The 14,720-nt window shown below is 40.8% G+C and overlaps 2 protein-coding genes across 3 annotated transcripts; both read right to left on the reverse strand.

Annotated features, from left to right (window-relative positions):
* Window positions 1–1,074: 1,074 nt before the first annotated feature.
* On the reverse strand, window positions 1,075–9,597 carry LOC311270522 (solute carrier family 22 member 7-like). Of its 2 annotated transcripts, XM_084375443.1 has the most exons (12): window positions 9,568–9,597; window positions 9,340–9,414; window positions 5,931–6,331; window positions 5,607–5,710; window positions 5,277–5,431; window positions 4,664–4,832; window positions 3,974–4,097; window positions 3,504–3,613; window positions 3,167–3,381; window positions 2,302–2,410; window positions 1,959–2,165; window positions 1,075–1,594 (listed from the first exon to the last, which is right to left on the reverse strand). In XM_084375443.1, exons 3-12 carry the CDS (start codon window positions 6,309–6,311, stop codon window positions 1,513–1,515), a joined length of 1,656 nt encoding a protein of 551 aa, XP_084231569.1. In that variant the 5' UTR covers window positions 6,312–6,331; window positions 9,340–9,414; window positions 9,568–9,597; the 3' UTR covers window positions 1,075–1,512. The 2 variants fall into 2 exon arrangements, with proteins under 2 accessions (XP_084231569.1, XP_084231568.1); XM_084375442.1 differs by lacking the exons at window positions 9,340–9,414; window positions 9,568–9,597 and adding an exon at window positions 6,413–6,489.
* Window positions 9,598–10,919: 1,322 nt separating this feature from the next.
* Window positions 10,920–14,087, reverse strand: LOC311270525 (proteinase-activated receptor 1-like). The gene is made up of 5 exons (XM_084375445.1): window positions 13,962–14,087; window positions 13,790–13,857; window positions 13,372–13,509; window positions 12,254–12,441; window positions 10,920–12,166 (listed from the first exon to the last, which is right to left on the reverse strand). The coding sequence occupies exons 3-5, from the start codon at window positions 13,492–13,494 to the stop codon at window positions 11,581–11,583; spliced, it is 897 nt and encodes a 298-aa protein (XP_084231571.1). The 5' UTR covers window positions 13,495–13,509; window positions 13,790–13,857; window positions 13,962–14,087; the 3' UTR covers window positions 10,920–11,580.
* Window positions 14,088–14,720: the final 633 nt, after the last annotated feature.

A 14,720-nucleotide genomic window follows, 5' to 3' on the forward strand; every position in this document is an offset into this window, starting at 1 on the left:
TTTGCCGTCCTGGCCCTGGCAGTGCTGCAGTACAACTTTTGGTTCGCCGTGTCTCTGCTTGCTCCTTTCCCCTTCCTCCTCTTCTTTGCTGTGGACGCGTGGAGGGCCCTGATCTGCTCCCGATCTAACCCCTCGACCCCTGAGAGGAGGAGAGCTGTGTGGGGGATTGGTGCGATATGGGCCAACTACACCCTCCTCTACGTTCCCTTCATCCTCAGCGTCCTCCTGGAGGCTCTGTCCTTCAAGGAGACGGTGACATACCTAGGACTGGTGTCTCACCTGCTGCTCTTCCTCAGCCCTCTGGTGGACCCTTTCCTCTACATATTCATGACCAAAGGGCTCAAAGAGGTGCTGCAGGCGCTACCCTTCTGTCAAAGCCGTAGTCAGAAAGAGAACATGAGACCCACTGTGGAGACTGTGGCTGAGACAGTGGAGACAAGACTTTGAGGAAGACAAACAATAAAAAAAAAAACAGACATAAATAATAAACACACATGATCACAGCACATGTGCAGAAGGTTGGTTAGCGTGGTGGAGACAGCTTTGGCAGCGAACAGCACGCCATGAGGACAATGCAAGTGTCAGGTTCCACTCTCATAAATATGATTGATTGAGCATGAATGACTCAGTGCTCAGCCTGAACGAAAGCTATAATTAAGTCATTTCTGAACAACAACAACAACATAACTGTCCCTCCAGAATCTCACAATCTGGTTTGTGTTCCTCGCAAACCACAATACATGAACTTGCAGCAAGTTTTCCCTTAAAATTGTGAACATTTTTTCTTTTTTCCCCACAACAAACGAAAGTTAAGCATTTAAAAACTGCATCGATCACCACGATATGCACTATGATCCAATGAAAAGCATTTCTTAGCATCTCGGGAAAACACCCTGCATGTTCATTCTTATAACTGCTAGTTCTCCTAGGATTAGTATATGTTTTTTCCTAATATCTTGTTTGAACAAGTTATAACCTTGTAAAAATACACTATTCTTGAAGGACTACAGATTACATTAAAATGAATCCAATTTCATGTAACTGGATTTTAATTCTCAGAGAAAAACTGCTGTGAACGGTGTGAAAGTTGTTTATTCCAACCGTACACTTCATGCTTCATCAAACATTATATGGAACGTTTAATACAATTAATGGCAGACATTGTTATTATTATCATTTTTTTAACAGAAAGTGTGATACAGTAGATAAGTAAAAATATGTTAGTAGTAAAAGCAGGTTAGTTCATTTAAAACTTTAACAGCCACCTGTAGATAAACCAGTGACAAGTGTCATTTATGCATTTTGTGCCTATAAATAAATCATCTTCAGCTGTATCGTGACGTTAACGAACACTAGAAGACTTTGACCTTGATTTTCTTACATAGCAGGAAAGACAAAGATGTTCTGTACACCATGACAGCACGCACACACTTCCACTGCTGATATTCGCAAAAGGCAGTGTGGTCGTAGTTCCCTATGATGTGTATGAGCACAAATGTTTTACTCGTCTCTTCACTGCTTGGTGTCAGCTGTGATCTTTGACTCCAGGCAAACACCTGACAACTCCACGGCGTCAGGGGAGTCGTCGTTTATTCTGAAATGAAACAATTTAAATAACATTTTTACACCTTAGAAAAATGCAGTCCAACATCAACTCTTCAAACTGTGGCCTTTAGTATGAGTCAGATGTGTTGATTCAAGTCAAGTTTAAACAGACATTTAATGTTAAAAGCTTCCCAAGGTAAGGAGTTATTACGTGTTTTCAGCTGTGTTTGATTTCAAAGGTCTTCACGTTATTTCTGTCCGTCAGTTATTTAGTCATATTACGCTGCTCAGTTATATATAAATATCATCGACATTGCAACATGGCTGCGTGCAATATCCAAGTCACAGAAGCTGCATGTTTGACTTTTTTCAAATTTCACACATTATGGCTTTAATGTGTTAAATTGACCAACCGTGGCTTTTCAATGTCATCAATAGTCTCTGGCAGCCTGACATTGAGTGTCTCTGGCAGCAGCAGAGCCACCAGGCCAGAGATGATGGCCACAGAGCAGATGATGATCTGAGGAAGAAGAATCCACACGTCCTCGAGCAGCAGGATGAGCGGAGCCACAGACACTCCCAGACGACTCATGAAGCTTGTGTAGCCCACACCATTTTGTCTGGTGAGACAAAGGAAACCATAATAACTTACTCCATAAATTAGTCCTCCACAGTCATTAAGCTACTCTCTGTGCTGTGAGGCAGCAAGTCCCCTTTTAATGTGGCAGCTTCATGCATCAGTATGACAGCACTGACCTGACGACTGTGGGGTAAAGCTCCGTCGTGTAGAGGAAGATAGTTGTGAAAGCGGCTTCTGAAAGGCCTTTTCCAAGAATGGCAACGGCAGCACGCATATGCCACAGATCTACGGAGTACAGTATGTAATGTACGTAAGATAAGTGTGTAAAACAATCAATTAAAGATATGTTCATTTATTTTATGACCAAACCATCCAGCTATCATTAGATCAGCTGAGCATATACACATGCTCCTCTACACATATTATGGTACAATGAGTTCATGTAAAATGAGAAAAAAGGGTATTCCTCTCCCCAGCAACGATTTCCAGCTCCCAAGCCAGATATATAAGATATATAATCTCCTCAGCGAGTTCTGGGTCTGCCCCAGACTCTCCTCCCAGTTGGAAAACCTCTAAAGGGAGGCACCCAGGAGGCATCGTGATCAGATGCCCAAACCACCTCAACTGGCTCCTTTCGATGCAAAGGAGCAGCAGCTCTGCTCCGAGCTCCTCCTCCTATCTCTAAAGCTAAAACCCAGCCACCCTATGGAGGAAACTCATTTCGGCCACTTGTGTCCACGAGTTCCTTTTTTCTGTCACGACCCACAGCTCGTAACCATTAGGTGAGGGGTGGAACGTAGATGGACTAGGGAATCAGAAGCTTTGCCTTTCGGCTCAGCTCCCTCTTCACCAGGACGGTCCGCAGTACTGCTGACACTGCACCAGAACGCCTGTCCATCTCACACTACACTTCCCCATCACTTGTGGACAAGACCCCACGATACTTAAACTCCTTTTTGCTTGCTCCATATCCTGGGATTAGGAATATTTATTGTGTCTCAGTATTTTTTGGGAAAAAGTAAAAGAGACATGCACTATAACCTTTAGGCATAAAGATGTTTATGGCAATGCAGATTCCTGTCAGTAACAGCGTCCCTGCTTGGCACTTCCTCCGTCCAATGATGTTGAGGAAGCAATAGATCATCAGCTTGGCAGGGACTTCAATGGCAGCATAGATGAAGTGTGTTAGGTAAATGTTCAAACCAAATCCACTGATGTTCAGGCTGATTCCATAATACGTCGAGGCAACTCCGTACCTAAAGAGGACGATGAACAACAAATATCTGCCTACTCATGTTTTTGTAGCTTCCATGCACTTAAGTATATTTCTATTTACATTCATGTCTTTGTAGGTGTTTTTTTTGTGAGTGATACCCACCAAACAATCCCAGTCAGCAGAGTCAACTGTCTCATCTTCGGGGTCTTGATGAGATCAAGGTAAGTGTAGTTTTTGTCCTGCTTTCCCAGGATTTCAGTGTTGGAGAGTGTCTGTACAGAAGCAGGGAAGTAATGTGAGGATGGGCTCTCATCTCCCAAATCTACCTTCAAGCAATTCTTACATTCACATATGAACATTTAAAGAGTTACTGGTCACTGTAATCAGTCTTCTTGTCCCCAATGAGTAGATTCTAACACAGTGATGTTTAGTGTGTAGATGTAAGGATTTAAAAAAGTCAGACTCTGTCGCCCTCCAGTGGTAGAATAGAAAAGACCTGACAGATGGACACTGCACCAGTTCTCATGATGGAGACACAAGACATCGAAATGATTTCAAAATTCATATAATCACATAAAAACATACACATATAGGTTTTAAACAGAACTATTTATCATCAAGCTCAAACTTGCCTCTAGTTTAAATTTGGATGACAGTTTTTCTCTGGTGTTGAACTTTGCACATCTGTCAAGGTAATACTGGGCTCTTTCCAGTTTACCGTTGGCTAAAAGCCATCGAGCAGATTCGGGAATCCACCTGAAATTATATTAAAAATAATTCACAATGAGCAGACACATGAACTAGGACATAATTGAAAACGAGCCACACAAGCACATACACTGAGCCCGCGCACAGCAATGAATGATGGTCCAGATCAGGTAGTCAGTGCACAGGCGCCCATGACCTAGACCTGGGTTCAGTCTATTGTGTGACTATAGCTGACCCTATTCTGACTGAGAACCCAGGCATATGTCCAGCTCACCCATGTTCTGGCTGCCAAGTCTGGACCCCCTCTGGACCGTAATTCATTATGTTGGGCCCGGTGTATGTGACTGTGTGGCTCGTCACTGAGCCAGACCAACTATTAAAACACAAGGACATTCAGCAGTCATCTGACTACAGCTCCTGCTCTCTGTGCCACAACAATGAACAACTTTCAAGGTTACATAGACCTTGTCCTCTTGCCTTCTTGATAAAAACATCTGAATAAACTGGGCCTGCTCAACCTTTTCATACTTGCCACAGAGCATGACTGGATGTTCATTTCTTCATTGTACCATGCAGAGCATCTGTGTGAGAGCATCTGCATGTGTTTCACTTACCACCAGGTCAAAACCGCAAGTCCTAGCGGGGCTGTAACGGTCATGATCAGCGGCCGCCAGTCAGTTATCAGGAAAGCAAATCCAGCCAGCAGCATGTTACCTGCTGACCAGGCCAGGCTGCCAATCACACCGATAAACGACCTGTGATCTGTGTCGACCCACTCAATGCCTGCAAGGTGAGGAAAAGTACAAACTAAATGAATGATTATAAATAATAAAAAACATTAAATGACTGTGTCACAAACCGTCACAAACAAGAAGTGTTGTCCCTTTTACGTGATCTGAAATGTTCTGTTTTTCTGAAATGTTTGTTACGGAAATGTTGTTGTTTGTTTTTTCTAAAATGCTTTTTTCATGGAGATTTTGTATTTTGTGAATTGTTGTGTTTTGTTCCTCTGGGCTACCATCATTTTGGCAACTTCTTTCAATTTTGGGGGGATTTTAGATGAACAATTGCTTGCTTATCCAAACATCAAACATTTTCCCAAATCTTAAACTTGCAATTACACATTTTGTGGCCATTTGCGGGGAGGATAAACAATCTGTCAACACAACACATGACATATCATCATCATCACCTTTTTAAGTTGATATTGTGAACTTGTTAGCTTACTGAGAACTATTGAGTTGATGGAGATTCCTGTCAGTCCAACCCCGGTGAGAAATCTCAACACTGCAAACAGAATGTAGGAGTTTGCGAACGCGCTGGAGAAGCCGAACACTATGGTCATGATGTACGAGGCCAAAAGAGTGCTTTTCCTCCCAAACCTGGAATAAAAGAAGTGGAAGTTCATTAGGGGAGTAAAATGAACACGGACATGGAAATATCTGACATCATTTTCCTTAGTATTTAAAATCCAAACATTAAAGTCACCATTATGTGAGCTGCTGTTTTTTCACTTCAATCACAAAAATGTTGGAAGGACACGTTTTCTACACGTACCTATCACACAGGTATCCAAAAGCTATGGCCCCGATCATCACTCCGAAAAAGAAGATTGTGCCTGTGGTTTTTGACAGACTCTTTTGATCACAGACCAGGTCCCACTGACAAAGCAGATAACAGAGAAAAAGCGATTACATTATCTAGTTAAGTACCTGTTTTGTCATATATAGGGTGGCCCTCAGGTGCTTCATGCAAAGTAAAGCTGTAATTAACAGTTTATAAATGCAATAAAGTGATTTCTGTCTTGGCTGAAATGCAACAAGACTGTGTCAAAGTCAGGGGAAATATACTATACTAATATACTATGAAGAAAGTTTGCACCTCTGTTGCCAGGGTGGAGGTGAAGGTGGAGTTGTCATAAACCCATCCACTCTGACACACAACTGTTGGCAGGTCAGCACTGCTGGAGCTGTTGGCTAACAGCTGAAACTGAGGCTCTGCGAACATCTCGCAGGATTTGGGGTGTCCATCTGCTCGCACAGGCACACTGACGGTCAGCCTCTGCTCCTGGGTTAAATTCCTGAAGAGTCCTTCATCATCAAGTGTGTTGATATCACAACGGTGAGGAGGCACACCAGCGATGAAGTTATTCAGCAGGAAGTGACACGGCAGAACTATACGAGGGACGCACAGCAGGATGATGATGGCGATTTGGAACGGCCCAAAACCGTTGATTTCCTCCAGGATATTCTCAAACTTCATGTTCACCGTGCTCAGGGATCCTAAAAGAACAGATTTGCTTTAAAGACAGATAGAAGTAAAGATGAAAATAAACCAACAGTTTGGTCCACTGAATTACTCACCTACTGTGCATAGAAAGCTTGAGAGGCTACTGCTGCATTGCGTTTGGTTTTCTTTCTGTGAGAAACTGAATTTTAGCTCTGCAGCCTTTTCTGTCAAACCCACACGATCATTAACCTCTGCATCACCTTTGGACATCGTAAAGGTGTAACATATTAGTTACACAAGGTGTTAAAGAGATTACACATTAGGCAACAGACACACACAACATTAGGCCAACATGCACACACATACTTTCTGGCAAAAAGAAGCACAAGATTATGTCGTGCCTCTTACCTCTTGGACATGTAGGCTAGCACCCTGTTTCAATCTGTTAACATACTGTTTGTTTACATTTCCCTTATTTTACACTAACAGGGTTAGAACGCAAAGTTCTGTGTCAAACAAACTCCAAAATCTCAGGTTTATCATGTTGTCACATCCATATCAGCTTAGAGCAGCAGATGTGGAGGAGCTGTGCAGTCCTTGATGGGAGCGTGGGAGCGTGGGAACGAGGAAGAAAGAGGATGGAAAGATGGGAAATTACACCTGCACACTGACTAAACACAACCACACCTATACACATGAATTTGGGTTTGACCTGCTGGCCAAGAAGATGGAAAGAAACATTGCAGTGTGAATGCATCCAAGATTTTCTGTTTTTTAGTCTTTTATGGAAACAGAAGGGACCCGGAAATACAGTAGATTCTCACAATAAGTGTTTACTTTTTACAAAACAACTGAATAATGTATAACTTGAATGAGTACTCTTGCTTTACTGTAGCGTTTCACACCGTACACTGGGAGGTGTAGAGTGTGCTCGTGCAGTGTTGAAAAAGTTTTGGTTTGTTATTTTTGGACTGTGACACTGTTGCCCACGTCTTTTTACCCATGATCTAAAGCCGCAAGTCGAGTGGAGAGAGGTGACAGAGTTCAGACCCGGAGCTCCTGGTGAGTCAAACCAGGGAGGATTTCAACATGACATGTTTTCCTTTCGCGAGAACGTTGTCATGTGTGGTGATCAAAAACCAAACCTCTTCCTCTGCTCATCTTGTGAATGGGTTTTTTTTCTTACTGTTATCTGCTACATGTCTGATCCACTTTGTTGAGCCATTTTCAGTCTTTGTATTTTATCAATATAATTTTGGGGACCGGTGTGACTTCTAACAGCACTGAGCTGTTGTCCTACATGAAAACCTGTGACACCCACTACGAAATCCCTGTATTACAATGAATAACAGTGTTAAATAACTTTGACCTTCACAATAAAGATAAGTAAGTCACCCATTACCTATAATTTTGGTTTTTGGGTACTTTAATCTGTTTCCATCCCCCCAGCATACTCAGTAGCCCTTTTCACACAGGGACTCTGCATTGTCTCCACAGTGAAGGCTTACCTATTCTCCACCTTTGTTTGTTCACACTGAACCAAGCAGCAACCACCAGTTTGTCAATTCATACAACATGCCAGTGTTTTCTTCAACTTGTTTCTGTCACTGTTTAAAACATATGGATGCCGTTATAATGTGTAGTGATTGAGATCCTGATCCATCATTGCATCCTGGACATTAACAAAGTTAAGTTTTTCGCTCTAAATTACAGAATCACCACCAGTAAACAGGACTCCCCGCAACTGACTCTGTCAGTTGCGGGGAGGCTGATCCATTCACACAGACCGGCTCGTCTCTGCTGTGGCTCTGATACTTCCTCCGGTGGTGGATCAGAGCCGCAGCGAAACTGTCCCCCCTCCACATCTGAAACTTTCCCGCACTGAAAGGGCAGTGTGAATGGGGCTAGTGCTGTACTGTAACCTGCAATCATTTGGGCCACTTGTCAAAATTCAGTACACTATGGGCATTCTGAGCAGACGTATAAAAGAGAGGTTTTTGACTTTCTGTCCCTTGAACCCTTCAGATTCATCTTTATGTTCATGGTTAAGCATAGAACAGAATATTTAGCCAGCAGTAAGTGAGGTGAACTCTTTTCAACTCAAAACAGGAGGTGGGCTATAAGTGGAAGTAAGTCCAAAAAACAAAAACAAATAAAACAATAACAAGCTGCGTCTGAATTCTTAGTAAATTAGCACATAATTCATGCAAATTGATTGCCACATCAATGTGGTCATTATTTCAAAGAAAGAGGAAGTGTCAGCAGGGAGTCGGTGTTTCCCGTCTCCACAAAGAGTGACAGTTTGTGACATTTTTCTATCAAACTGCAACATCTTCCACCACCAGCGGCCTTCCAGCTGCCGCCATGCCAGCCAAAATCAACCAAACGGTGCCTCTGGAGACAGAGGGCCACCTGTGGTAGTCACTGCACCACCAAGGCATCATGGGTGATATAAGCAAGAATTCAACCCAAGAAGAGTGAAAAAAGGATCTACCCTCTTAACCACTGTCTGTGTTTTATGTTGTGAAACCTTTCAGACTGATGCAAGACAGACAGTTCAGACAGTTTAAATGAATAATAAAGAACTGACTCAGGGATTTCCAAATCTGGGCAAAAAAAAAAAAAAAATGTAATTTCACAGACTGATTGAAAATAAAAAAACTCAAAAAGAAAATTATTAACATGTAAAAATAGTAAATACGCCTCTAACACTGACATTCTGAAAGAAAGTTACTTCACAGGATACACTATAGACATTGTGACAAATGCATGTAGATGGCAAACTTGGTAACAAAAATAAAGCGAGCATAAATAATTTTACTCCTCCAGACATTTAAAGAGGTAAAGTAATCAGAAAAAAAAAAAGAAAAAAGTTTTTCACATTTGAATGACTCAGTTGCAAACTGAAGAAAAATGAGATGATTACCGGTATTTGGTCAGATAATGATGATCTTCCTGTAACAGGATACAAGTACACTGTGTTGCTACATGGAAGAGTTTGGGGTCACCAAAAAGAGCACGAATGATCTTAGGAGATCATGAATATCAGAAATGATCTCACCTTGTTATTTTCATTCACTCCAAGACTCTGTCATCAAGATCCCTGTCAGTGTTGTGGCAATCAAAAAACCCGATGCTGTTTGGTGAGATGATGGTAATGAGAAAGTTGAAAACAATATCTTTTGTCCGTAGTTCCTCAGACTAAGAAAACAGGCAGTTTAAATATTAAGCCTTCTTATACTATGACGCAAGTAAGTCACAAGCAATCATCTCTCTTGAGGTCGCCTACCTGTTCCACTTAATGAGACAACAAGCTCTGTCTTTACTTATCATAGATTTAACGCAGTTGTTGACATATTCCTCGAGTTGTGGATGATATTTCACTCCTGACCTTGGTTTAGCTGGACAGCACATGACTCCTGCCACCAAGACGCAGACAAAGCAGAGACATGTTGTCTCTCCAGACAGCAATTACACACTTATGATACACATCAATCACAGTTTATATCTCAATGCACAATACAGAAAACAAACACATTAACGTTATGAAATACCATTTTCCATTATATCACCCCCTTTTGATTATTTTATAATTACACCACTTTGGTGTAAAAATTTGGATTCACAGTCTCATTAGTTTGTGCAATCAAACCACTGAGCTGAAGGTATCATTCTCATCTCATTGGGATATCAGTTCCTGTCCTCCTGCTACCCCTCCCATCCATCTGTACGCAGAACAGAAACATAACAAATACTGAAGAAAAAAAAAACAACCAATACTGGAATCAATACACAAAAACATAACCCCAAATGGTCTTAGTTTATCATTCAACATTTATTAAATCTCTGTAATGCAGAAGTAACAGTAATGCAAAAGCCATACTTTAAAATATAACATAAAAATATTATGTCCCATATATCAGAATGTACAACACCTACATTAAATATATTGTGATAAATTCAAGGAAGAAGAGAAGAAAACTTATATAAAAAAACTTTTATTTCTGCAAATGTGTCAGGGTCTACATAATATACAGATATAAATCACGATACCTCCATTTTTATGAGTCTGATTATCAACAATTCATACTGTGTTCATCATTAATAGTAATACTTAGTAGTTACTAGTTATTCCACTGTTAGCAAAAAAAACAAAACAATAAAATACTTCTTAAACCATTTATAAGGCAATTGTAAAGAGTCATACACGTCTGTTGCAACTTTTTATGGGCCATCACAGTAATGTTTATAGATGAATTACACAATAATTATGAACAATTTACAACCAATTAAGTATTATAAAGATTAAAACAACATGAACATGCAAACAAGAGTCGAAATTAAGGTAAAGGAATAAGACAGTGTGGCAACTATAATGAGCTCAGTTAAACAATATCTGTTTTGCTTCTGTTATTATAAAGGATAATTATGACATAAGTTAATTTGTTGGAGCCATCACAAAGTTCACCAAAACATTTCCCAGCAGCCAGTTCTCCCACACCAGAGTTAAAGCAATGCTTCCTTTTATCTACAGTTAGGCATCTCATTGGAAATCACATCAGTAGATGACAGTATCTGTCTTGGCTCTATCCTTTCTATTTGCCAACATTTCTCCTTCTATTTTCTGTCCTTTCTCTGCCTACATGAAGCCGACTGTGTAAATGTTGTCATCATTCAAACTGTTGGACTGCAGGAAACTTTCCTGTTAAAATAGAAGAAATAGAAGGAGAAAAGTAGGCAAAAAGAAAGGATAGAGCCGAGACAGATACTGTCATCTACTGATATGATTTCCAATGAGACGCCTAACTGCCGTATATAGCGATATTCGCCGTGTTACTCTGTCATGTTTTCTCCCTTTCATTCCAAACCGTGTCCGACACTAGTCTCCCTTCTCTGCAGAACGTATTAAAATAATAATAATAAAAACAAAATAAACTTTTTAAAATGGGCCTATGCGTCCCAATGCCTCTGAATCAGGCGATGCGTCTGAACAGCTGCATCTGGTGGTATGTCATTGTGCCATCTATCATCATTCGATCAACATCCCTCATCTGGGGGAAAATAAATACTATCTATAAATAATCTATAAATACTAATAATAGTCTATCAACTGTTCGTTCGTAGTAGGCTACCTGGAATTATTTTGATAGGCGTAATGTTTTCTTATCAAGGCTAATTGCATTTAACGTTGACACGTGGCTGTATTACAGCGTAGCCTGCTTTTGACGTTTGCATGTGATTTTCTCTCGCAATGTACACAGCCAAATGGAGCGAAAAACACAGCCAAAAATTGCAGGCTTCTTCATGCGACGAAGCTGTTTGTCCCGGGCGTCGCCCCCTCCCCCTGGACAGCGACCACCTTTACTAACACATTTTCTGGGGGAAACACTGGACTGGTGATATCATTGCTGTCCATTCTGCTGCTGTCATTGCTGTCCATTCTGCAGCAACACACAGAGGCCAAAACCTTGTCTATGGTCCCTTTCCTCATGAAAACATACAGAAGTAAGTCTGCAAGGGGACTCAATCTAAGAAATGTGACAGACAGTGTGGTGAGGGTTTTGTAGTAAGTGGCATAACAAATTATGCTGGGCGTGAACAGCAGTGTGTAAATAAGCAGCACCAGGACCAAAATTCCCACAATTCTTCGTTTTTCATCAGAAGGGACACGGCTGGCAGACAGGGCTCTGATGGTGCCACCCAGGAAGAAGATGAACAGTGGTAGGGGGAGGAAGAAGAAAATAGCAGAGATGATCTCTGTATAATTCACATAATTGAATGTGAGGAGATAGACAAGACTTAGGACCCAGACCACGACGCAGACCACCACAGAGATCTTGATGGTTCGTCGGAAGCGGTACCACAGTGGGCAGGCGATGACCAGATACCTGTAAAACAAGATGAACACACTGTGTTTGAGGAGCTTCACAAGACACAGAAGTAGCTACACACATACTGGACAGACAGATAGTTACCTTTCCAGGGCGATGCACACCATGAAGCCAACACTGGCAATCACAGCAAAGTAGTAGATAATGAAGGCGATGTTATATATCTTCCGATCTTCAAGAGGTGCCACATCAACAATCATGCAGCAGAGCTGAATGACGTCAGAGATGAGAAGGTTGATGATGTAGATCGGAGCAACGTGATCATTTCGCACCTGCAGGGAAACATTAGTAAAAATGAAAAAGCTGTAAACATGTTCTGAACTTTCATTTGTGCTGCCAGAAATACCAAATATTGCAAACTGACTGAGCATTGAGACTATGGAGACTATGGACCAGATTTACTTTACCCAATTGCCAGAATAAATACTGGCACCCGTCATTTCTGCAAACTGCGTGTATGTTGAAGTGTTACATGTCTATACGTTTGAACAGACATTTCTTTTGTTTCAGTTTTTACTCTGGTTAGGTTTAAGAACAAAAAACACTTGTTTAGGGTTCGGAGAACATCATGTTTTGGCTTTAAATACTTCTTTTGGTCACCACAAGTGTATGGAAGTTGTCCCCAACTCTCCTTAGAAATCCAGCTCCAGATATGGAAATCTAGTAATAAACATGTAATGTTCACGTAATGTGGGGCATTTTTAGAAATGTCAGTATGGTACATAGCATATGACACGTACAAATGGGAACAGATCAGAAACCTGTTGACTGAAGAAGACTGGAGTCAGTTTGTTTGTAATGCTGCATCTACTTCTTCTTCTTCTAGTAAATATTATGGCAGCAAGTAAGGAGTTGAACGAGTTTCGTAGGCTTCATCATCTGGGGACCATGAATGTCCCCAAATTTCAGAAGTTGATGGTTTTCTTAATTAAAAAAACAAAAACAAAACAAATGACGTCATACATATTGTTCTGACAACCTTGTCAGCTATTTTTTGTTTTAATGGAACAGAAGGCTGGAATGGAGTCACACATGTAAACTACATGTGTTTAGTGTCCAGTCAGCTTTGGGTAAACGTCAATTACAGAGTAAATTATTCCTGTGAATTTATAGCAAAAGATCAAGATCTGTTACAGTGACACAAACTGTAAAACAGACAACGGATAAAATGACACAATAACGCTCAGTCATAGTGTACATACCAGAGAATAAACAGCATAGATGGCCACAAGGGTCAAAGGAAGGCCGATAGTGATGATGATGCATGCCACCACGTACACTGGGCTTTCGTCCTGTGGGAAGTTGTTAATATTGAAAACTGCCATTCTTCAGAGTGAAACCTGTTGTTAGGGAGATCAGATCATAGACAGAAATAAAAAAGTGTGCTCCCTTTCTAACATTGTCCAGTGAAAAACAAAGTGCACGTTAAGACCAATAGCTAACGACTTAAGTATACCCACAGTCACATCAAATCCCAATTGGCTGTGTCTTTTCAGTTTTATACATTCATATAATATTTATACATATTTATTTTCGTGACTCTTTGCAGTTCTTATTAGCTCTAGAAAAAAATATAATAAATCTGCAACATTAATGTCTGAAAGCTCTCAAAGGTCCTACCTGATGTTTTGTCCTCTGCATCAGTCTACAGTCTGTATGTTAAGTGAAAGCACGTACATCCTCCTCTTCTAAGGAAGTGAAAAAAAAGTGGTGATGCATCAATGTGCCTGAGCCTGTGCTGAAGGCCTTTTTAAAAAAAAAATGTTAACAGACATTGGAACAGAGCAGGTACCTGTTCAATCAGATGTCTCTAGCGGGAGTGATGCCTAGAATTAAGCCACAACTATGTACTGCAGATCAGGTTAAATTTTGGGAATCTAGCACCGAACATAAAGAAATTAAAACGGTGGTAGTAACAGCTGAGCTTGTTGCAGGTCTAAATACCCACGATCAGATGGATATCTGACCTTATCTTGCTCTCATGTTATTTCTATTTAAGTTTCAGATATAACCATGGTTGTCCGCCGTTTTCCCCACCGTATTCACACAGTGACACTCTGTGCTGCATGTTAATCTACATCCTCCTCTTCTGAACAGATAAGGTATCGGATGCATTTCCTGCTAGAAAGATATTGTTGTTGATATTTTGTTGCATCATGTTTTCCATCTGATATTTGCACTGAAAATGCACGGAACATTTGCAGCCTTAATTTTATCAGAAAGGAAAATAATAACTCAATAATAACCAGAATACAGTATAAAACTCTTATAAAAAGGAAACAGACAGCTATTTACAAAGTGCATACAGAGCACAGAGAGCAGCCAGACAGGAGGGTAGCGCCCTCTGGTGGATCTGAAAGATAGCACAGTGGTTAGTACCAACAGTGATAGAGAAGACTATTCACCAGTGAGACAGTTTGCAATGTGACCTGGTTTCAGAGCAAAACATTAAAATGTCCATTGACAAGGTTAAAAGACCTTTTTCTTTTCCGTCTTTTTGCTGCGCTGTCACTTGTTAATTTACTGTTAGTACAGTCTGATAAACAGCATT

This window comes from Pagrus pagrus, assembly GCF_965226575.1.
Source record: "Pagrus pagrus genome assembly, chromosome: 15".
In the NCBI taxonomy this organism is placed as follows: domain Eukaryota; kingdom Metazoa; phylum Chordata; class Actinopteri; order Spariformes; family Sparidae; genus Pagrus; species Pagrus pagrus.